Source organism: Doryrhamphus excisus, chromosome 7, assembly GCF_030265055.1.
Source record: "Doryrhamphus excisus isolate RoL2022-K1 chromosome 7, RoL_Dexc_1.0, whole genome shotgun sequence".
Lineage (NCBI taxonomy): Eukaryota > Metazoa > Chordata > Actinopteri > Syngnathiformes > Syngnathidae > Doryrhamphus > Doryrhamphus excisus.
The window spans coordinates 20470831-20495195 of NC_080472.1; the positions used below are offsets into that span (position 1 = coordinate 20470831).

General features: G+C 42.8%; 2 protein-coding genes across 2 annotated transcripts in view; one reads left to right on the forward strand and one right to left on the reverse strand.

Annotated features, from left to right (window-relative positions):
- snd1 (staphylococcal nuclease and tudor domain containing 1) overlaps nucleotides 1–24365 on the reverse strand; it is a 176080-nt gene that overhangs the window by 88019 nt on the left and 63696 nt on the right. The window lies entirely within an intron of this gene.
- On the forward strand, nucleotides 4465–11220 carry lrrc4.1 (leucine rich repeat containing 4.1). Its single transcript, XM_058078019.1, has one exon. It carries the CDS (start codon nucleotides 6069–6071, stop codon nucleotides 8922–8924), a length of 2856 nt encoding a protein of 951 aa, XP_057934002.1. The 5' UTR covers nucleotides 4465–6068; the 3' UTR covers nucleotides 8925–11220.

A 24365-nucleotide genomic window follows, 5' to 3' on the forward strand; every position in this document is an offset into this window, starting at 1 on the left:
CGCCACAGGAATCGCTGAGGCAGATAAAGTGCAGATAAGCACTTTTATTTGTTGAGGTCCGGCGATGCGAGCTGGGACCTTTGTGATTTTGCCAAACAGTTTTTTTGCAGGCTGGAGAGTTTGACACACATGATTTACTGGTATTCTTATTATGTATATAATGCAAGGCTAATAGAGTCATAAATCCAACAAGCCGTATGTTTATGCCTCGGTGACGGGAACGCTCTCTGCTGTTTTTAAGGACCCCGGAAAGCCAGTCCAAGATCCTCCACATAGCAGTGCTGTTAGAAATCTACTGTACAAATGTTAGTCGGTTAGCCGGTCGGTCATTCCCAGCAGTTAAACAGTATTTGCCATATGAAGCTGATGAGCCCCCCCCCGCCCCCCTCCCTCACAATTCCATATGAATGGTGGTGTGTTTAGCTTGTCAAACAGGGGCCAATGCAGAGCAATAATCCTGCCTTGAACTGCCTGCCTGAAAGGAGCAAAAGAGCCTTTTTTTTTTTACTCCAAGGGGAAATGAGCCACACTATTTTTGGTCATGTCTTGTGCTTTTGAGAATTATGACAAATTTGGTGTGTGAACTCAAGTGTCCTCTTAAGTAGCCAGTAACATCCCAGTGCTTGATTGCGCTGCCCACCCTGATGCAAAGTTATCTTAAACCAGGCCACTGAAAGCACACACACACACACGTGCAACCAAACGACCTTGAGACAATAGGACATGCTTACGCATTCTCCATTTGTTTCATTTCTAGGAATTAATTCAGCGAGAGATTACAGCGCAGCTTAAAACAGCTTGCTGTTTATAATATTATTTCATCATCGCCGCTCACAAGTTAATCACATGCGAGCTTCTCTGGAGATTAATATTGGGAGATAGGGCATATTAAGGGCTTCCGTCTGGCCAGGTCTGATAATCCATCACCAACCTTGACCTCCATACTGGGTTGTGCTCGTCGGTACACTTGACTACTTAGGCCCTTTTATGGAAGGGGTCTCTTCAAGGTCCAAGGGACAGATGGCATTGTCTTTTTTTTTTATGGCAAAAATGTTATTTTATTTTGTATTATTTTATTTTGTATTATTTTATTTTGTATTATATTATTTTGTATTATTTTGTATTGTTATATTTTGTATTGTTATATTTTGTATTATTTAGTATTATTTTATTTTGTATCATTTTATTTAGTATTATTTTGTATTTTATTTTGTATTTTATTTTGTATTTTATTTTGTATTATTTTATTTTGTATTGTTTTGTATTATATTATTTTGTATTATTTTATTTTGTATCATTTTGTATTGTTATATTTTGTATTTAGTATTATTTTATTTTGTATCATTTTATATTGTTATATTTTGTATTATTTAGTATTATTTTATTTTGTATCATTTTATTTAGTATTATTTAGTATTATTTAGTATTTTATTTTGTATTATTTTGTATTATTTTATTTTGTATTATTTCATATTATTTTATTTTGTATTATTTCGTATTATACTATATATTGTATTATACTATATATTGTATTATATTATATTTTCAATTTAGTAGGTTTTATTTTTGAATTAGATTTATATTTTTCATTTGTATTATTATTTTTAACCTACTTATTTCTATTATGTATATATTATATAGTAGATATACTATATAAAGCCCGGTATGCTATGTAGTTGCAAACAAATTGTTGTTGCTGACAGAGGTAGTGTTAGTTACTATCTATGTGCCCAGTAAGGAAGTTCTCAAATATATAAAATGAAGTATTACTACATTCTGTACCGGGTCACAGCATGGAGATAAAACCGTATTGGGTTTTTTTGGTTTTTTTTAGAGGGCTTCTAATATAAAAAAATAAGTGTGTCCTATCGGGTGCATTGTTAGCTCCGTCACACACCTCAACTATTGTCTTTACAGCGAACAAAAAAAAAAACTATTGAAAAATGTGCGTTTGGATTGTGGAAAATTCCAATAAAAGTGCATTTTTTCCATGAAGGTGTGAAGTGGGCCCAAGCACCGCCTCGTGCGAGTACGTGCCAACGTGAAAAATAAACGGCAGCCTGACACCACAACGCATGGGTCGTCCATGCGTGGGGATCTCCATTCAGACAGGAAATACTCCCCCCCCCCCCCGCCCCCTCACGCAGGAAAATCCCCTCTCATGTGGCGGCGAGGTGGCCGCCACATGTGCTCCACCGAAGCTCCGTCGGTGCTCGGTTTGTGGCCAAGTAAAGGAGAGTCTGTGGGTGTATAATGTAGGAGCTCGGCTCTGCGCTTGCGAGGCCGTTGGGAATTGTGTACTGCGCTACAGGCGCTGTGACCTTTTCTGCCTGGCGTGCTTTCTCTCCCCTCCCTTCCCTACTCCCACTTTCACACGCTTATCCTCTAGCTCTCTCATACACACACACACACACACACACACACCTAGCAGCTCTGTCACAGCTAGCTTTAGCAACCATCAATTACCCACACAGCTTCCTAGTTTAATGGACACGAAGCTTGTACAAATCACTGGTGATAGAGGGGTAATGGGACAGTAGGGTGCATTCCTTTTAGCCCGGCTCTCCTGCAAGGGGATCGGGGAGGTAAAGCATGTCTCGTTTCTTCTCGCCTTCCACAGTGTGACCTTTACGGGGTACGCTTGCTTTTTTTCCACTAGTGTGCTTTCACTTCGGTGCAGAGGTTAAAGCCGGAATGTTTAGGACGCTCTAAGTATGTGCAAACCCAGAGAGTTCACTTCTCCGGGTACTCCGGTTTCCTCCCACATTCCAAAAAAACATGCTAGGTTAATTAGCGACTCCAAATTGTCCATAGGTATGAATGTGAGTGTGAATGGTTGTTTGTCTATATGTGCCCTGTGATTGGCTGGCTGGCCACCAGTCAGGGTGTACCCCGCCTCTCAGCCTGAAGAAAGCTGGGATAGGCTCCAGCACCCCCACGACCCTTGTGAGGAAAAGTGGTAGAAAATGAATGAATGAGTTCTCCTCTTATTTTGTGTGGAAGTGGTAACTTTTTGGCTTCTAATTTTGTCTTTCCCCACCCTCGGCCATCTCTGTGTGGAGTTTGCATGTTCTCCCCGTGCATGCGTGGGTTTTCTCCGGGTACTCCGGTTTCCTCCCACATTCCAAAAAAACATGCTAGGTTAATTAGCGACTCCAAATTGTCCATAGGTATGAATGTGAGTGTGAATGGTTGTTTGTCTATATGTGCCCTGTGATTGGCTGGCCACCAGTCCAGGGTGTACCCCGCCTCTCGCCCGAAGACAGCTGGGATAGGCTCCAGCAACCCCCCCCCGCGACCCTTGTGAGGATAAGCGGTAGAAAATGAATTAATTAAGGAATGACTTGACTTGGGCTGCACGGCAGTTGAGTGGTCTCCTCACAGCTAGGAGACCCGAGTTCAATCCCACCCTCGAATTTGCATGTTCTCCCCGTGCATGCGTGGGTTTTCTCCGGGTACTCCGGTTTCCTCCCACATTCCAAAAACATGCTAGGTTAATTAGCGACTCCAAATTGTCCATAGGTATGAATGTGAGTGTGAATGGTTGTTTGTCTATATGTGCCCTGTGATTGGCTGGCTGGCCACCAGTCCAGGGTGTACCCCGCCTCTCGCTCGAAGACAGCTGGGATAGGCTCCAGCACATTTATTTATTGGTAACAAGGATGAAGAGTCTTGAACCAGTCATGATGTGCAAAAAAAATTAAACTATATTAGGAAAGCAGGAAGTGAATGAAAAATATATATATTTTAAAAAAGTAAAAAAACATTTTTTTTAACTATATTAGGAAAGCAGGAAGTGAACAAAAAATATATTTTTTTTTAAAGTAAAAAATAATGGTTGTTTGTCTATATGTGCCCTGTGATTGGCTGGCCACCAGTCCAGGGTGTACCCCGCCTCTCGCCTGAAGACAGCTGGGATAGGCTCCAGCACCCCCCACGACCCTTGTGAGGAAAAAGCGGTAGAAAATGAATGAATGAATTTATTTCTGCAACTCAACTTCAGCAAAAAAAAAAAAAAAATACAACCAATCATGGCTGACTGCTTGAATAAGACTTGACACAGTGACAGTTGAAGGGTGAGTGGTGTGGAGGGGGGGTGGGCGTGGAAACATCAGGGAAGGTGGAATGCGTCAGCACTCCATTCATGTTCCTCTCATTCTCCACTGGAGGACAAAACAGGAAATCAATTTATTCCCACCATGCTTGACTCATGAGTGTTTTTGCTTTTTTTTTATTTTATTTAAGGACCGTCTCGCCATTCCCTTAAGCTAAGCCACGGAACATTTAAAAATGGTACAGTGGGAGTTTCTGAAACTCTCTTAAAAAAAAAAAAGGTCTGAGTGCTCTGAGCTCACCCAACTACCTCAGGACACTGCAGAGCAAACACTGGAGAGAAAGAGAGAGAGAGAGAGAAAGAGAGAGAGAGTGAGCGAGCGAGAGCGCACTCGTTCTCCCTCTCTCTTTAGCTGCTACAACGGATCCTTTCCACATCGACGCTACTGTTAACGTCACGCCTGTGAGCCGCGCTCGCCTTCCCCTGTCTTGCTCTCTCCCCGGTCAGACGCCGCATCGGAGAGAGGAGGCACTGATCACCACACCAGGAGAGGCGGGGGGGTTCAAGAAAGAAGAAGAAGAAGAAAAAAAAAAAAGAGGACTGGAAAGCAAGCAAGACGACAGAGAGGAAAGAAACTGCGCACCACCCCTCCTCTCCCTCTTTAACCCCCCCCACCACCACAATCAACCCAGCTACAACACCACCACCACTCCTCTCCTTCTTTCACCCCCCCCCACCCTCTCTGAAGAAATTGACTGATTATTGGGAAGTGCGCGGGAGGCAGGCTGCAGCTGCTGCTGTGTGCGCTTCACAGGGATGGTGAGCGCGAGTCGGTGATTTGCCGCACGGTGGGTCGCAGTGTGCGCCGGGCTCGAGGGGGGGGACGACGAGGTTAGGGACGGACGACACATAGCAAAAAAAAAAAAAAAGTCTGGAGCTGCCGATTCTTTGCAACCACTACCACCCCCCCCTACTGCTGCAGGAAAAGACAAGAAAAGCGGAAGGGAGGAAAAAAAAAAAACCCTGGGAGAAGAGGACACGACGCCACATTGAGAAGGAGACATCTGACCAAGCTGTCAAATGATTGACCACTGAAAAGTGGACACAGGAATACAAAGACAAGGAGGAGGGGGGGGCTCTTTTTTTTTTTTAACCCCCCTGGATTGTCACACTCTTCTTTGGAAGCGGCGCAAACAACAAAAGGCAAAGAAGACCGGGAAAAAGGACGTCCAAAAATCCCAAAAAAAAAGACAAAGCGAGCACACGTGTTGGTTGTGTGCTGCTATGGAAACCCGGATACGGTGTCTATCCGGGGGATCAACTGTCGGATTCCAAGGACAAGCGAGAGGAGCCGACTGCGAGACGGCAGCATCGGAGCGCCGCTTCCCCGGGAGCCTGAGTGGATTCCTACGTCCGAGCTTTTTTTCTTCTTGTTGATCAAGAGACAAACACTCGTCGTACACGGGCGGCCTACGACTCTTTCCGATTGGATGTATGGATTTACAAAAAAAAAAAAGGGCTCACATTGGTTTAGCTCTCTTTTTCCAAAAGGGCACTTATTAAAAAGGCATTCTTTGCCGCTCGTGGGATATACGTCGGCTTTTGTGGTTGCAAAAAAAAAAAAAAAAGGAGAGAAGCTTTAGATCTCCTGTATTGTTAACTTGAGGTAGGTGTCGAGTGTTTCAACCTCTCTCTGCAAGCCTACCTGCTCTGCTTGTGTCTCGTGATGACGGCTTTTGGTTGCTTAATTTACCACCATGTCCTTCTCATACACATTTCAGAGGAGCCGGCCCCCCCGACTCGGCCCCCGTCTCCCCTGAGCACGTAAACTGTTAACTAAAGGAGTCACATTATGTCGTCTTTGCGTCTTCAGTTTCTTTAACCTTTTTAACTCCTGTCCTTGTGACACTAAAGCCAGTCGAGCATCTAATCTCCCTGCCCCCCCCCCCCCCCCCCCTACACACCACCCCGACACACACCCCCATCCGGCCCCCCAGATGATGCTGAATTATGAATGTGCCACATCATGAGTCTCCTGGGGAGGGTAGCTGTGCATCGTGCCAGGAAAGCCGCCCTACTCTGTGTAGTGTTCTTCATGGCACGAGCATGGAGCAGCGCCTCCCTGGCCTTGGGGGCGGCGGTCTCTCAAGGACCCCAGGGCTGCCCCCCTCAGTGCTCTTGCAGTAGTCAGCAGGGGAAGGTGGTGTGCACGCGGCGGGGCCTGACTCGCGTGCCCCCGGGCATCCCGGCCAACACGCGCCACCTCAATCTGATGGAAAACGCCATCGAGGCGGTGCAGGCGGACTCGTTCCGCCACCTGCACCACCTCGAGGTGCTCCAGCTCGGGCGCAACGCCATTCGGCAGATTGAGGTGGGCGCGTTTAACGGACTTACCAGCCTCAATACTCTGGAGCTGTTTGACAACCGTCTGACGGTGGTACCCAGTGGGGCCTTCGAGTACCTGTCTAAGCTAAGAGAACTATGGCTGAGGAACAACCCCATTGAGAGCATTCCCTCCTACGCCTTCAACAGAGTGCCCTCCCTGATGCGACTAGACCTTGGAGAGTTGCGGAAACTGGAGTACATCTCAGAAGGAGCCTTTGAAGGCCTACAAAATCTCAAGTACCTCAACTTGGGTATGTGCAAAATAAGGGGGGACATGCCAAACCTGAGTCCCCTCAAGGGCCTGGAGGAGCTGGAGATCTCGGAAAATCACTTCCCCGTGATAAAGCCCAGCTCCTTTAAAGGTCTGAACTCACTGAAAAAGCTATGGGTGATGAACTCGCAGATAACCGTGATCGAACGCAATGCCTTTGATGACTTGTCGTCATTGGTGGAGCTCAATCTGGCCCACAACAACCTGAGCGCCGTGCCACATGACCTGTTCTCCCCGCTCAAGTACCTTGTGGAGCTCCACCTCCACCACAACCCTTGGAACTGCGGCTGCGACTCTGTGTGGTTAGCCCGCTGGCTAAGGGAGTACATCCCCACCAACTCCACTTGCTGTGGACGCTGCCACTCACCTGCCAACATGAGAGGTCGGCAGCTGGTTGAGGTGGACCGAGGCGAGGGCGCCGCGACCCAGTGTTCCGCCCCGTTCATCGCCGACGCTCCGAGAGACTTTAACATCTCGGCGGGGAGAGTCACGGAGCTTCGGTGTCGCACGGCTCAGATGTCATCAGTACGTTGGCTACTACCGAACGGGACCGTCTTGACCCACGCCACCGGTCACCTGAGGATATCGGTACTCAACGACGGCACCCTGAATTTCTCGAATGTTCTGGCTGCTGATACGGGCACTTACACCTGCATGGTATCCAACGCAGCCGGCAACTCCAACGCTTCGGCCTACCTCAACGTGAGCGCCGCCGAGCTCAACACGTCCAACTTGAGCTACTTCACGACCGTGACGGTGGAGGTCTTGGGGCCGACGAAAGAGATGCCCAAGCCGAAAACCACCACAACCACATCTGCAGCCACCGGAGTGGCCGGCGTCGCTGGAGGAGGCCTGGGTCTTGGATCCACCACCACAACCGCCTCACCTTCAGTCTTTCAGCCGGTGTTCATCTCCACGCCGACCGTGTTGCTGCAAAGCACCGACAGCCCGCCGGGCGCTGCAAAGCCGTCTGCAGTTCCAGGACTCAAAGGAGCCACTGGCAAGCCTGGCAAGTCCGGCCCAAGTCTGGATGAGGTCATGAAAACCACAAAGATCATAATAGGCTGCTTTGTGGCCGTGACGCTAATGGCTGCCGTCATGCTCATCGCTTTCTACAAGCTGAGGAAGCGCCACCAGCAGAGGAGCACAGTGGCGGCTGCTCGCACGGTGGAGATCATCCAAGTGGACGAGGAGGACCTGCCACCACCAGCGTCGGCGGCTCAAGAAACCGCGCTCACCTTGCCTGAAATTCGAGACCACAACAGCATCCATAAACTGGACTTTCTCAGCCACAAGGCCGACTACAGCTTTCACAAACCCAAGGCCGAATACAAACCTCAGCCTGATTTCACCTTCCACAAACCCAAAGCCGAGTACACGACGTACAAGCCCAACATGGACTTCCACAGCGGTCACACTCATAAATCTACGCCGGACTTTAGCCTACACAGGCCTAAGCTCGACTACAGTCCCTTCAGGCAGGACTTTAACACTCACAAACCGAAAGCGGAATACAGTCCGTTCAAAGCAGACTTTGGGACTCATCCAAAAAGCAGGACAGAGTACAGTCCTTTCAAAGAAGACTACAGCACTCATCCGCGGCAAAAAACAGACTTCAGCCCCTTCAAGAGAGATTATAATACCCAACCCAAGTCCAAACACGAGTACAGTCCGTTAAGATCAGACTACAACACTCAGCAGAAACAGAAAGTGGAGTACAGTCCATTCAAGCATGACTTTGGAACTCATCCGAGGTCGAAACCGGATTACAGCCCATTCAAGCCTGGCTACAGTACTCAACCCAGACCCAAACCGGACTACAGTGTCCAGAAAAGCAAGCCCGATGGCAACTACAGACCCAAGGACCCCTACGCCCCCCATAAATCTGCAAACGACTACAGCGCTTTCAAGACGGACTTCAGCCCACAGAAAGCAGATTTCAGCGCCTTTAAATCGGATTTCAGTCCCCGCGGCCAGAGACCCAGAACGGATTACAGTCCGCACAAGGTGGACTACAGTCCCCACAGGATGGACTTCAGCACCCTGAAGCCCAAATACAACACCTACAAACCAACGGGCCACGGGGCCAAATGGACCGAGAACAATGTCGGGAATTCTTTGCCTCGAACCTTGCCTAGCACCATCACGGCCATGGCTGAGCCTTTTGTCATAAAAACTCACACCAAGGAGAAAGTACAGGAGACTCAGATTTAAACGGCTTCGACCGCCCCACCCCCTTTCCCCCTGAAACCCATTGCCATTGCCCCCAGTCCGCACCCCGACCCTCTTGAATCACGCAATAGAATGCACAATGAAAACAAAGAGAGGTGACTATTTTGTACAGAGAGCAGAGACTAATGTTGTACATGCTTATAAATATACATATATATATATATACATATATATATGTATATATATACTGTATATATGGACACAAACTACCATGGGCTGGTGACAGAGAAACATATATTAAAAAGAAAATGAAACTATTTTCTAACTTGTAACTTCTATTTAAAATAATACGTTGTTTAAGAAGCTGTCTTGACTTTGACAAATGAGGGTAGTGTTGTTTTCAAGAGAGAGAAAAAAAAACGAGGGTGGGGGTGGGGGTTTGGGGGGGGGCATTCTGTGTGATTTTTACACTCTGCTACAGAGAAGTGCAGTGAGAAGAGATTTATTTATACAGAAAGGGTCTCTTTAACAACAACAACAACAAAAAAGGTCAGTGTTGATCTTTACAGGTTTATCTTATAAAAAGCACCAAGAATTTGTACTGTGCCAAATGTTATAAATGCAATAAAAGATTTCTTTTTGGAGTAAAAAAAAAACATAAAAGTCTTAGAGAGACGTGGATTTTTTTTTTCTATAGTTGGCCTGGTGTGTACATTCTGTACTGTAAAGATCAGCCAGTTGCTGTAGATACTGCAGCAAGATGCTGCGGTGAGCCTTTTTTTTTTTTTTTTTAACCGTGTGAGCGCTGAAGCAGTCCGACGCGGTGAATAACGGCGCGGCGTCCGCCATCATAACATGAGGGGGGGTAGGGTGCTCAAAGGGTATTTATTGATAGAACATATGCATTGCAATGGAAGGTTAAAAAAAAAAAACAGGTGGCACGGTGGTCAAGTGGTTAGCGTGCGGACCTCACAGCTAGGAGACCCAAGTTCAATTCCACCATGTGGAGTTTGCATGTTCTCCTCGTGCATTGCAATGGAAGGTTAAAAAAAAAAAAACTGGCGGCACGGTGGGCGAGTGGTTAGCGCGCAGGCCTCACAGCTAGGAGACCCGAGTTCAATTCCACCCTCTGTGTGGAGTTTGCATGTTCTCCCCGTGCATGCGTGGGTTTTCTCCGGGTACTCCGGTTTCCTCCCACATTCCAAAAACATGCTAGGTTAATTAGCCACTCCAAATTGTCCATAGGTATGAATGTGAGTGTGAATGGTTGTTTGTCTATATGTGCCCTGTGATTGGCTGGCCACCAGTCCAGGGTGTACCCCGCCTCTCGCCCCAAGAAGACAGCTGGGATAGGCTCCAGCACCCTCCGCGACCCTTGTGATGTTCTTTCATGGGCTGCACGGTGGTCGAGTGGTTAGCGCGCAGGCCTCACAGCTAGGAGACCCAGGTTCAATTCCACTCTCTGCCATCTCTGTGTGGAGTTTACATGTTCTCCTCGTGCATTGCAATGGAAGGTAAAAAAAAAATTTTTTAAAGAAAAACAGGCGGCACGGTGTTCAAGTGGTTAGCGCTCAGACCTCACAGCTAGGAGACCCGAGTTCAATTCCACCATGTGGAGTTTGCATGGGTTTTCTCCGGGTACTCCGGTTTCCTCCCACATTCCAAAAAACATGCTAGGTTAATTAGCCACTCCAAATTGTCCATAGGTATGAATGTGAGTGTGAATGGTTGTTTGTCTATATGTGCCCTGTGATTGGCTGGCTGGCCACCAGTCCTCCCGCCCAAAGACCCTTGTGAGGATGAGCGGTAGAAAATGAATGAAGAAAGAAAAACAAACAGCCCAGGGTGAAACGTTCAGGGCACCAGTGATTTCAGTGAAAAAAAAAAAATGATGAGTTCAGGTGAAATACGAACTTTGTGAAACGCCTCATCTTGCACTTTACCAGAAACATATAGATCCTCATTTCACTTTTCATTGCTCTGCCAGATGTTGTGCCTTCATCAATCAACATGGCGGGGGGGGGGGGGTTTAGGGTGACAAATGCGTTCAGGTCTCGCCCGTTAACCGGGAATTCTTCATTTCTGACACAATCGGCCATCTTCATCGTAACACCGTGTCACAAATGAGTGCCTGACAAAGAGCGATGACACGTGACATGCGTGTGCGTCACACGACGACGACGTAATCGCGGTTCGATTTGAAGCGCACATAAAACATAAAACATAAAACTGCTTGGCTTGTTTTAAGAACAACAAGCATCAAACGAGGCGTCAATCATGTACACGGCAATAGCACAAGTTTGCATAACAGGGGACAGGTGAAGCGCATTGGGGGCAGGGGGCGCAAAGGGGGGGGGGGGGGGGGCGGTGCACCTGGAGTCTCTCCCCAAGTGTGGGATTGGAGTAACAAAGCTAGAGATGTGTTTTTTGGTTTGTGGCCAATTGTGAGAATTTGTGTTATTATGGTATCGCAAAGGTGCCACAAGAGGTGTCCAAAGTGCGGCCCGGGTGCCATTATTTTCAATCAGCCTCTACTGCATTGTGAAATGGTAATAATTGAGAAGCAAAAATGGGGAAAAATACAGCAAAAAGTTAAATTGTTAGACTCAATAACATATATATAATATTATTTAAACACGTAATTAAAAAAATTATACAATAAAGTAATTTTCATAAATATTGTTTTTAAGATTAAATATCAAAATGTATATTAAAAAATATATAATACACAAGTGTATAAATGCAATTTTTTACGTTATGAGTATATTATTTTTTTCAATGTACCAAATATAAAAGTTAAAAAAATATATTTTCATAAATAATGTAAAAAATATTTTCTATCTTGTACTATTAAAATTATGAAATTATACAGTAAAGTATTTTTTATCAATAAGTACGTTATTTTAAAACCAATATATAAAATATTTTGATGAATGTAAAAATAGTGAATAAAATGATACAATTGTTTAATTTGTTTAATATTATTGAAGTAAATATATGATGTAATATGTATAAATATATTTATAATAATCTTAATGATATCAAATAAATAACGCAAAAAGTTAAAATGTTACACTCAATAACATATACATATTATATTATTTAAACATGTAATAAAAAAGTGTATAAATGCAATTTTTTACATTAGGAGTATATATTTTTTTCAATGTACCAAATATACACGAGTTAAAAAAATTATATTTTCATAAATAATGTTAAAAATATTTAAAACTATTAAAAATATAAAATTATACAGTAAAGTATTTTTTATAAATAAGTATGTTATTTTAAAAGCAATATATAAAATATTTTGATAAATGTAAAAATAGCAAATAAAATGTGATAAATACAATTGCTATTTGTTTAATATTATGATAAATATTATGTATAAATATATTTATAATAATCTTAATGTTATCAAATAAATACATGCATTTGACCAAGTCATATTGTAAATAGAGCAAAGAGCAAGAAGACAATGTAAAAGAGTTGTATGTAGCATGTAGCATGTAGCATGTTGATACAAATAGCCGAATATAAGACAAGCTTAACTTTTCCTTTCATGTGAGCTAACTTTGTCTTTCAATAAAAATCTGATTGATCCAAGAAGATGACTATATTTCATAAAAATAATTCATGAAAAATAAGACTAATTTTGTCTTATGAGGGGTCGTCTTGTATGCGGGGGTGAATAGGAAACATGCATAACAAATGAGGCGGTGGTCACCAGCGAGGGTCCATGATCGGGGGGGGGGGGGGGGGGGGGGCGCTGTGCTATAAAAAGGCTCCCCGTCACACTAATCAGGCAACGTGGCCGCGGGGGGGTCATCCGTCAGCCAATCAACTCGCCCCATACTGAAGGGCACGTCTCCTTGGGAAACGCTGAGCCTCGTCGCTGCTTCCTCCTCTCTCAGCTTTTTTCCATTCAGCGGCTGCTTTATTAGACCGTCGTGTTATGAAAGCAGAAAAGGATCCAGGAAGGTAAAAATCCCAAATAGGTGATTATTATTATTATTATTATTATTATTATTAAAATGAAATTGGGTAAAAGAGCAGGTGCAGCAGAGGGACAAAAAAAAAAAAAAAAGGGCAGTAAGCGGCGCAAACGTGATGCAAGAGTGCCAGCTACAGATGGAAGGCGGGATATGAACGCCAGGGCCATGTGGCCGTGATGATGGAAGGGGGGTGTGAGGGGCGCGGGATCGGGATGTAAGCCGCTGATACCGGTAATGGACAGGACCACTGGGAGCAGTTAAGACCGCGGACAGGACGACGGGGAGGGCGTCACAAACGGCGACAATTACTGGCTACAAATGCAAGCGGCGTGCTGACGACACTCCATTTTTAAAGATGGCGGAAAAAACAAACAACATAAATCCTCTTCCCCCGCCCCCCCCCTGTGTTGCATGTTTTCACAAGGCGTCTCGATAACCCGGGCATCTTGAACTGGCCGACGCTGCAAACGATGTTTAATGGCGAGTGCACATCCGCTGCTGCTGCTGCTGCTGCATGGCCGGTCTGCTAGTTGCAGCAGGCTATTCTGAGCGGGCCTGCGAGCGTCTTTGCCTGGTGAGTCAACATGAGTCAGGGCCAGAGAGAAAGAGGAGACAAACAGGCCTTTTTGCTCCACTGAGGGCTTTTATAATGGCCGTGCTAATTCGGCCCATCGCGCGCCGCAGCGTCGAGGGTCGGGGTGAAAATACGTAGCGTTATTTGCTGTTGGAGAAATGATTACAGCCCCCCACAAACCACACAGACTTGAAATTTCTCGCACAGATCAAGGTTTCCTGTAACTTCAACGTTTGACATGTGTCCAACCAAGTGTCTAACTGAGGATATTAAATGTATGCTAGCATGTCTTCCAAAAAAAAAAAAAAATGACCGCAAACTGTAAGGGGCGCCACAAATTCATTCATTCATTCATTCATTTCCAGCCATAAAAAAGTCAACAAGTCAAAGTCAGGGGTCCCCAACCTGTCGATCGCGAGCCCCCAGTCCATCTTTGGAACTTTAAGAATAGAATAGAATGAATGAATGAATAGAATAGAATGCCTTCTTACATGAGCGCCCCCCCCCTCCCTCCGAGAGGATGACGAACAACCCCCACAAACCACACCGCCTTGAAATTTCTCGCACAGATCAAGGTTTCCTGTAACTTCAACGTTTGACATGTGTCCAACCAAGTGTCTAACTGAGGATATTAAATGTATGCTAGCATGTCTTCCAAAAAAAAAAAAAAATGACCGCAAACTGTAAGGGGCGCCACAAATTCATTCATTCATTCATTCATTTCCAGCCATAAAAAAGTCAACAAGTCAAAGTCAGGGGTCCCCAACCTGTCGATCGCGAGCCCCCAGTCCATCTTTGGAACTTTAAGAATAGAATAGAATGAATGAATGAATAGAATAGAATGCCTTCTTACATGAGCGCCCCCCCCCTCCCTCCGAGAGGATGACGAACAACCCCCACAAACCACACCGCCTTGAAATTTCTCGCACAGATCAAGGTTTCCTGTAACTTCAACGTTTGACATGTGTCCAACCAAGTGTCTAACGGAGAATATTAAATGTATGCTAGCATGTCTTCCAAAAAAAAAAAAAAATGACCGCAAACTGTAAGGGGCGCCACAAATTCATTCATTCATTCATTCATTTCCAGCCATAAAAAAGTCAACAAGTCAAAGTCAGGGGTCCCCAACCTGTCAATCGCAAGCCCCTCAGTCCATCTTTGGGACTTTAAGAATAGAATAGAAATGCCTTCTTACATGAGCGCCCCCCCCCCCCCACCGAGAGGGTGACGAACAGGCAACCCCCACAAACCACACCACCTTGAAATTTCTCGCACAGATCAAGGTTTCCTGTAACTTCCTGTAACGTTTGACATATGTCCAACCAAGTGTCCAGGAGTCTAACTGAGGATATTAAATGTATGCTAGCATGTCTTCCAAAAAAAAACCCAAAATGACCGCAACCCGTAGGGGGCGCCACAAATTCATTCATTCATTCATTCATTTCCAGCCCTAAAAAAGTCAACATGGTATAACATAGACAACTTGTACCTAAATGTGGTGCTAAGCTAAAAACAAAAGCAATACATGCCAATAATAGATTTGTTGAATTGCCGTAAAGCATGTTGGTTTAGTGGGGTGGTGTGAAGTCGATGCACTAATTGCTTGTTAGGAATGGAATATTTGCCCTCTGCTGTCAACAACTGTTCCGACGTGTCTTGTTCAAAGCAGAGGGGAAAATAGGAATGGAATATGTTACCGCTGCTTTGAGATGCATCAGATGGGAACTATATTGTTAGGAATGGTGTGTTTTTCCATCTACATTGAGATTCAGCAGATGGGAACTATATTGTTAGGAATGGTGTGTTTTTCCCTCTGCGTTGAGATTCAGCAGATGGGAACTATATCGTTAGGAATGGTATGTTTTTCCCTCTGCGTTGAGATTCAGCAGATGGGAACTATATCGTTAGGAATGGTATGTTTTTCCCTCTGCATTGAGATTCAGCAGATGGGAACTATATTGTTAGGAATGGTATGTTTTTCCCTCTGCGTTGAGATTCATCAGATGGGAACTATATTGTTAGGAATGGTATGTTATTCCCCTCTGCGTTGAGATTCATCGGATGGGAACTATATTGTTAGGAATGGCATGTTTTTCCCTGTGCGTTGAGATTCAGCAGATTGGAACCATATTGTTAGGAATGGTATGTTTTTCCTCTGGGTGGAGATTCAGCAGATGGGAACTATATTGTTAGGAATGGTATGTTTTTCCCTCTGCGTTGAGATTCAGCACATGAAATATATATTGAATTCCTAACAATATTTACTGTTATGAATTCCATTTGCTTTGAACAAGACATGTTGAAGGTTAGTCAACAAAAGAAAACTATTCCATTCCTAAGACCTCCAACCAGTAGAGGCTCTGTTACACTCCATTGTGTGCTGCTGTACAGTGTTCTGGTCTTGGGGAACTGAGTCGGGGGTGGACAGGAAGTTGAGTGGTAAGCATGGGTTATACCGCCATGTTTAGGGTTACTGTACCTATTGTGTGTCACTGCAGCGATAAAGTCTGGTGCTTGTGTGTCTTGTGTGGACAAAATCCCCAATACTGGATATATCACATCTTTGAAGGAGTCTTCTGAATACCTCGAAAACTCTGAATATCAATTTTATGTGGGAAAATGCTTCAGTTAGGCTAAAATAAAACAAAAAAAAAAACATAGTATTTGCTTTAAAGTGCATAGATTTTCATCTAATGGCTCGTATTCAATGATGATTAGTTAGCTTTGGGAATGTTGCGCTACATCCATACTATGGACCACTCCTGGTATACTGGCATGGAAATAGGGGTTCGGAATATTGAGTGAGGTTCTCCCATCCCATTAAAAAATAAAAAAATAGATGAATGTTCCCCACAGTTGATTTAGTCATGGCCAGTTAAAGCAGCAAAGTCAAGCTATTTTTGCCACCAGTGGAGTGTGTTAACGCCCCGTGAGGTACGCTTTATTATCCTCCTTTCACAGGTGAAAAACATCCCTGCCTTTTTCGTGGCCACCGGAGACGATGGAAGCCTTGCTTTTTTTTTTTTTTTTAAACCAGCCTCGCCTTTTTTACGACACCGTGCGCCAGGCTGAGGGGCCCGGTTTGCGCCGTAAATCGCATCTGCAGAGATCATATATATGCATTGGAGGAGGGGGGGGTGGGGGTGTTTGTAAACATACAAGATTAAGATGCAAAGACGGGAAAAAAGCTTGTAAAGTTAAGTACATTTAAAGAAGAGCAACAAGTTATTGGCTGTAAAGTTTACTACATTTTTTTTTTACAGAAATCATTATCACTAGCATAAAAAAAATACAAGATTGCATAAAAAAAATGATGGCACATTTTCAATTATGCAGGTCGTTTTTCCTGCAACAGTTGCCTGCAGCCATTTAAAAAAAAAAACTGAAAGTAGTTCAAACAACATTGCGTGTGCAACTAATTAAAGCATGTTTGCATGCAAACGCCACCAACAATGACGATTGTGTGCACAAGCAGACAGGCTCTTCAACTTCTTTCTATTTACCTTCCACAAAAAAGGAAGGAATAAGGAGATTGCTTCTCTGTCAACTAAGCCGGGAAAGTTTCAGATAAGTGGTGGGGGATTTCATCTTTTCTCCGCAAGGAGAGGCTGGGGGCATTTGGGGGTGTGTGTGCGGTGGGGTGGAATTGGGATGATAAAATGGTTCCCCTTGAATTCTGTTTGACGTTGAAGAAAGCCGGCAAAAAGAACGGCTAACAAATTACCGAACCAACCTGAGATTTTTACATTACATTTGAGATACCACAACAATCCCAATGCTAACTGTGACGTAGCATGTCATTACATGCATTATTCAGTAGTAGAAGGAACTATAGGGGTGTTGTTTCATGTCCACAGGGCTCTAATAATGTTAAAAACTGTCATAAACCAAATGTCTACGCTCAAATTTCATTATATTTGAGATATTACAACAATCCCAATGCTAACTGTGACATAGTATGTCATTACATGTATTATTCAATAGTAGAAGGAACTATAGGGGTGTTGTTTCATGTCTACAGGGCTCTAATAATGTTAAAAACTGTCATAAACCAAATTTCTATGCTCAAATTACATTACATTTGAGATACTACAACAATCCCAATGCTAACTGTGACATAGTATGTCATTACATGTAATATTCAATAGTAGAAAGAACTATAGGGGTGTTGTTTTGTGTCTACAGGGCTCTAATAATGTTAAAAAAACCAAAATTTCTACGCTCAAATTTCATTATATTTGAGATATTACAACAATCCCAATGCTACCTGTGACATAGTATGTCATTACATGTATTGTTCAATAGTAGAAGGAACTATAGGGGTGTTGTTTCATGTCTACAGGGCTCTAATAATGTTAAAAACTGTCATAAACCAAATTTCTATGCTCAAATGACATTACATTTGAGATACTACAACAATCCCAATGCTAACTGTGACATAGTATGTCATTACATGTATTATTCAATAGTAGAAAGAACTATAGGGGTGTTGTTTTGTGTCTACAGGGCTCTAATAATGTTAAAAAACCAAAATTTCTACGCTCAAATTTCATTATATTTGAGATACTACAACAATCCCAATGCTAACTGTGACATAGTATGTCATTACATGTATTATTCAATAGTAGAAGGGAATTTGGGGTGTTGTTTCATGTCTACAGGGCTCTAATAATGTTAAAAAAAACTGTCATAAACCAAATTTCTATGCTCAAATTACATTACATTTGAGATACTACAACAATCCCAATGCTAACTGTGACATAGTATGTCATTACATGTATTATTCAATAGTAGAAAGAACTATAGGGGTGTTGTTTTGTGTCTACAGGGCTCTAATAATGTTAAAAAACCAAAATTTATACGCTCAAATTTCATTATATTTGAGATATTACAACATTCCCAATGCTAACTGTGACATAGCATGTCATTACATGCATTATTCAGTAGTAGAAGGAACTATAGGGGTGTTGTTTCATGTCTACAGGGCTCTAATAATGTTAAAAACTGTCATAAACCAAATTTCTATGCTCAAATTACATTACATTTGAGATACTACAACAATCCCAATGCTAACTGTGACATAGTATGTCATTACATGTAATATTCAATAGTAGAAAGAACTATAGGGGTGTTGTTTTGTGTCTACAGGGCTCTAATAATGTTAAAAAAACAAAATTTCTACGCTCAAATTTCATTATATTTGAGATATTACAACATTCCCAATGCTAACTGTGACATAGCATGTCATTACATGCATTATTCAGTAGGAGAGGGGACTATAGGGGTGTTGTTTCATGTCTACAGGGCTCTAATAATGTTAAAAACTGCCATAAACCAAATTTCTATGCTCAAATGACATTACATTTGAGATACTACAACAATCCCAATGCTAACTGTGACATAGTATGTCATTACATACATTATTCACTACTAGAAGGAACTATAGGGGTGTTGTTTCATGTCTACAGGGCTCTAATAATGTTAAAAACTGTCATAAACCAAATTTCTATGCGCAAATTACATTACATTTGAGATACTACAACAATCCTAATGCTAACTGTGACATAGCATGTCATTACATGCATTATTCAGTAGTAGAAGGAACTATAGGGGTGTTGTTTCATGTCTACAGGGCTCTAATAATGTTAAAAAAACTGTCATAAACCAAATTTCTATGCTCAAAATTCTGGTCTGTAACCAATTAACCGTGATAAATGAGGGATAACTGTTTATACAGAGTTTTGGTTTTTAAAAATATATATTTTACACTGAAAAACACAGCATTCACCACAAGTAGGTAATTTATAAATCGTTTTTTCCCATCAAAATTTTTCCGTTTGTGACCTTGCACTTTGTTGGACGGTCCTTGAACGCCCCACGGCTAGGCTAGCAACACCGTCCATGGATGCTTTTCCACCACTACACATTTCATACTTGTATGTGAGACATGCTCATGGCGTGAACAACGGCAATTAAGGAGAGAAGGGTAGGATTCCGGGCGTAATGAAATAATTACAAGAGTCACTTTTATCACACGTTTGTCTAAAAAGTGAAGAATAACAACATGAAGCTAGCCGTGTGTGGAAAATAGGTCTCGTTAAGGGCGTGTCAATTACTGGCGGATTTGCCCCCACTTCGTTGGTGGTCCTGGAACATCCACTTAAGCGGACTTTAACAAGTTGACAGCAACTCCGAGTGCATCACAGCCAATTTCATTTAGGGTATTTTAGTCTGAGGGAACCCAAGTGGTGTGTGTCTGCATATGAAATGACGGACAAATTAAAAAAAAAAAAAACAAAGCCGAGAGAGCACAGAGCATCATCTCGCCGCCTAGACAAAAAAAAAAAAAAATTTACTTGGGAAGATCTTGGGAAGCACAAAGGGACTTCCAAAATGAGCACATCAAAGAAAGAAATAGTTGGCCGCCTTAAAGCCGGCTAATAGAAATGTGAAGAAAGACCGGGAGGGAGTCAATTAAATTTCCCGACACAATCTCAATGAAACTAATCCGTAAAGATCTGGACAAATGGGTGCTTATGTTTCGGGGGGGGAGTTGCAGGATTTGTTTTATTCCGTTTTCGGAGGGTCTTGTGATGAATTTTAAATAAAGAGCCCGTCAGGAATAGTCACAGCAAATTGAACCAAAAAGGTGCCAATTTGCGGTTCTGTGTTGTCACATCAGTTAAAACGACGCCTGAAGTCACTAGATCAGGGGTCTCAAACATGCGGCCCATGGGCCAAATGTGGCCCGCAAGACACTACTTTGAGGCCCCCGCCTTGATATGAGAGTTTAATGTTAGTTTACTGTTAGTTTGATATGAAATTTTATGTAAAGCAGGGGTCTCAAACACGCGGCCCGCGGGCCAAATGTGGCCCGCAAGACACTACTTTAAGGCCCCCGCCTTGATATGAGAGTTTAATGTTAGTTTACTGTTAGTTTGATATGAAATTTTATGTAAAGCAGGGGTCTCAAACACGCGGCCCGCGGGCCAAATGTGGCCCGCAAGACACTACTTTAAGGCCCCCGCCTTGATATGAGAGTTTAATGTTAGTTTACTGTTAGTTTGATATGAAATTTTATGTAAAGCAGGGGTCTCAAACACGCGGCCCGCGGGCCAAATGTGGCCCGCAAGACACTACTTTGAGGCCCCCGCCTTGATATCAGAGTTTAATGTTAGTTTACTGTTAGTTTGATATGAAATTTTATGTAAAGCAGGGGTCTCAAACACGCGGCCCGCGGGCCAAATGTGACCCGCAGGACACTACTTTGAGGCCCCCGCCTTGATATGAGAGTTTAATGTTAGTTTACTGTTAGTTTGATATGAAATTTTATGTAAAGCAGGGGTCTCAAACACGCGGCCCGTGGGCCAAATGTGACCCGCAGGACACTACTTTGAGGCCCCCGCCTTGATATGAAAGTTTAATGTTAAGTTTGATATGGATGCTGTATGGTATCATGTACCCAGAAAAAAAATTACGTTTTATTAATGTTCATGTTAAAGGTTAAATAACTGTTAATAGTTATCCTCCCTATCCGTGTGGAAGTGGTAAGTTTTTGGCTTTTTAAGTTTAAAGGAAATAACTTGGAGGCTACCGTTGAGGTCGCTAGCTCTCTAGTTTGCGAGTTAGCATGTGTCACAAGACCCTGCAGTTGCGCAATAGTTTGTAAATAAAGAGTATAAATGTGACTATAGTCGTGTTTTGTCATGTCTACAGGGCTCTAATAATGCTTTGTTCATTTTAATCTGAAAAAATAATTTGTCTACCCACCAACTATATGTGGTTTCTTAAGTTTTTATTATTTGCCGCTTTATTATTATTATTATATTTATTTATTACTGATTGATTGATTTTCTTTATTCTTGATTTATTTATTTTTCATCTTATTTTGTGTAGAAAAATAAAAATGAAGATATTTGAGAACAGTGGAATGTTTTATCAGAGCTTTTCTTGTAGAAAATCGGAACCAAAGCAAAGTTTATTAATTTTTCTGTTTTTAATAAATGCGTTTTTTTTTTTGGGGGGGGGGGGACCTGATGCGGCCCAGCCTCACCCAGACCCTAGCTCCAGTGGCCCCCAGGTAAATTGAATTTGAGACCCCTGCCCTAGATGACCGGCTAGGACTCGCCGTGTCTTTAAGCCACACCCACTTTGGTTTTGTCCTGAAGCGATTGCTAGCTCCCTATTGGCGCTACGAGGTAGATGATCGTATAGAGGGAGACACGGAAGCGTCGAGTTGGGGTGGGGTGGGGTGGGGTGGGTGGGGGCGGGGGTAACACAGGAGAGAGACTTGGCAAGCGCTCGGCCTCCCACTCGGTTGGCGAGCGTAGGGACAAACTGTTTGCTCACAGCACATCCATTAGTATTGTTCCAGGAGATAATAACGCCGTGTGTGTTTTGAGTGTCGCTTCTCAGTCAAATGTGTGTGTGTGTGTGTGTGTGTGTGTGTGTGTGTGTGTGTGTGTGTGTGTGTGTGTGTGTGATAGGAATGACAGACCGACAATATGGTGCGGTGGTGTCAAAATGTATGGAAGCCAGCATTGAAGAGCTTTTACTGTGTGCAAAATTGAAGAAGCACGCCCAAACTGGTTTGGTGTAAATGTTAGTTTTCTTTGGGTGTGTCCAGCATGAGGCCTGGGGGCTATTTAGTGACCGTTTTTACCGTCCCAATGCTTAATCACATAGATAAAATCAATTAAAAATGTAATTTATAATAATTAAATGTGGCATAAATAATTAAAACATTACAAACAAAATTATACCAAAACAACTAAAAATCTTCAACAATTTTACAAAAATAAAGTCAAAATATTCAGACGGAAAAAAAGCTGTATTTTAGAAAAATCACATAATATTATCAAGTTAAATTACCCAAGAAAAAATATTATTTTTCCAATTCATATCATTATGGAAAACACAACAAAGTTTTTGGAAAATAAGTATGTAGAACCAAGAACATAGTGGCCAAAATTGTGATTATAATCCTAATTACAAGAAGTAAAAAAGCAGAAATGAACAACAAATGTAATTTTATAAAGCTATAAAAACATGTCAGGATGCACAATAATTATCTATATCTATACCTTAAACTGTATTATACTGTCATAAACCAAATTTCTATGCTCAAATTACATTACATTTGAGATACTACAACAATCCCAATGCTAACTGTGACATAGCATGTCTTTACATGCATTATTCAGTCGTAGAAGGGACTATAGGGGTGTTGTTTCGTGTCTACAGGGCTCTAATAATGTTAAAAACTGTCATTAACCAAATTTCTATGCTCAAATTACATTATATTTGAGATACTACAACAATCCCAATGCTAACTGTGACATAGCATGTCATTACATGCATTATTCAGTAGTAGAGGGGACTATAGGGGTGTTGTTTCGTGTCTACAGGGCTCTAATAATGTTAAAAACTGTCATGAACCAAATTTCTATGCTCAAATTACACTACATTTGAGATACTACAACAATCCCAATGCTAACTGTGACATAGCATGTCATTACATGCATTATTCAGTCGTAGAAGGGACTATAGGGGTGTTGTTTTATGTCTACAGGGCTCTAATAATGTTAAAAACTGTCATGAACCAAATTTCTATGCTCAAATTACACTACATTTGAGATACTACAACAATCCCAATGCTAACTGTGACATAGTATGTCATTACATGCATTATTCAGTAGTAGAAGGGACTATAGGGGTGTTGTTTTATGTCTACAGGGCTCTAATAATGTTAAAAACTGTCATAAATCAAATTTCTATGCTCAAATTACATTACATTTGAGATACTACAACAATCCCAATGCTAACTGTGACACTGTATGTCATTATATGCATTATTCAGTAGTAGAGGGGACTATAGGGGTGTTGTTTTGTGTCTACAGGGCTCTAATAATGCTAAAAACTGTCATAAACCAAATTTCTATGCTCAAATTACACTACATTTGAGATACTACAATAATCCCAATGCTAACCGTGACGTAGTATGTCATTACATGCATTATTCAGTAGTAGAGGGGACTATAGGGGTGTTGTTTCATGTCTACAGGGCTCTAATAATGTTAAAAACTGTCATCAAAACTGCTCAAATTACATTACATAACGATGCTAAAATCAAGGCCCCTTCCCTAATTCTATGATCAATCGTGATTATCAGTAAGAACCCGCCAGGAGGTCTTGGCGTTCGTTCATTCCGTGACTTGGCTGCATCGTGCCGACCTCTTCCAATCGTACCAAAAAGGAGGGGGCGTGTCGCAGCACGAACACAAGCCAAGCCTGCAGGATTTTCTGTGTGAAGTGGGCCCAAGCACGGTATGACTGGAACTGCGGAAGTACGCCCTAATACTCGGTTCTCCGTCACTACGAGAAAGTCAAATGGATTTATGCTTTGATCGACGTCGGGCTGATTCCTTATTTTTGGGTTTTTTTTGTAAAAATAAGTTTGGTGCTGAAATTGAGGGTGGGGGTAAATTTGCATGGTGCCTTTAAAGAGATTTGCGCTGGCAGCAAAAGCCTTTCAAGACGACTGCATTGGGCCCTGCCACCCTTTCATGGCACCTCCCCTCCACATTCAGAGGCAAGAACCTCTGGATGCTCGTTGGATGCTCGCCTATCCCAGTTGTCTTCGGGCGAAACGCGGGGGTACACCCTGGACTGGTGGGCAGCCAATCACAGGGCACATATAGACAAAAACAAACATTCTTCGGGCGAGCCAGCCAATCACAGGGCACATATAGACAAACAACCATTCTTCGGGCGAGCCAGCCAATCACAAAGCACATATAGACAAACAACCATTCTTCGGGCGAGCCAGCCAATCACAAAGCACATATAGACAAACAACCATTCTTCGGGCGAGCCAGCCAATCACAGGGCACATATAAACAAACAACCCTTCTT

Coding starts and splice junctions, on each gene's coding strand:
- lrrc4.1 (XM_058078019.1), top strand. CDS start 6,069: ATGTGCCACATCATGAGTCTCCTGGGGAGGGTAGCTGTGCATCGTGCC.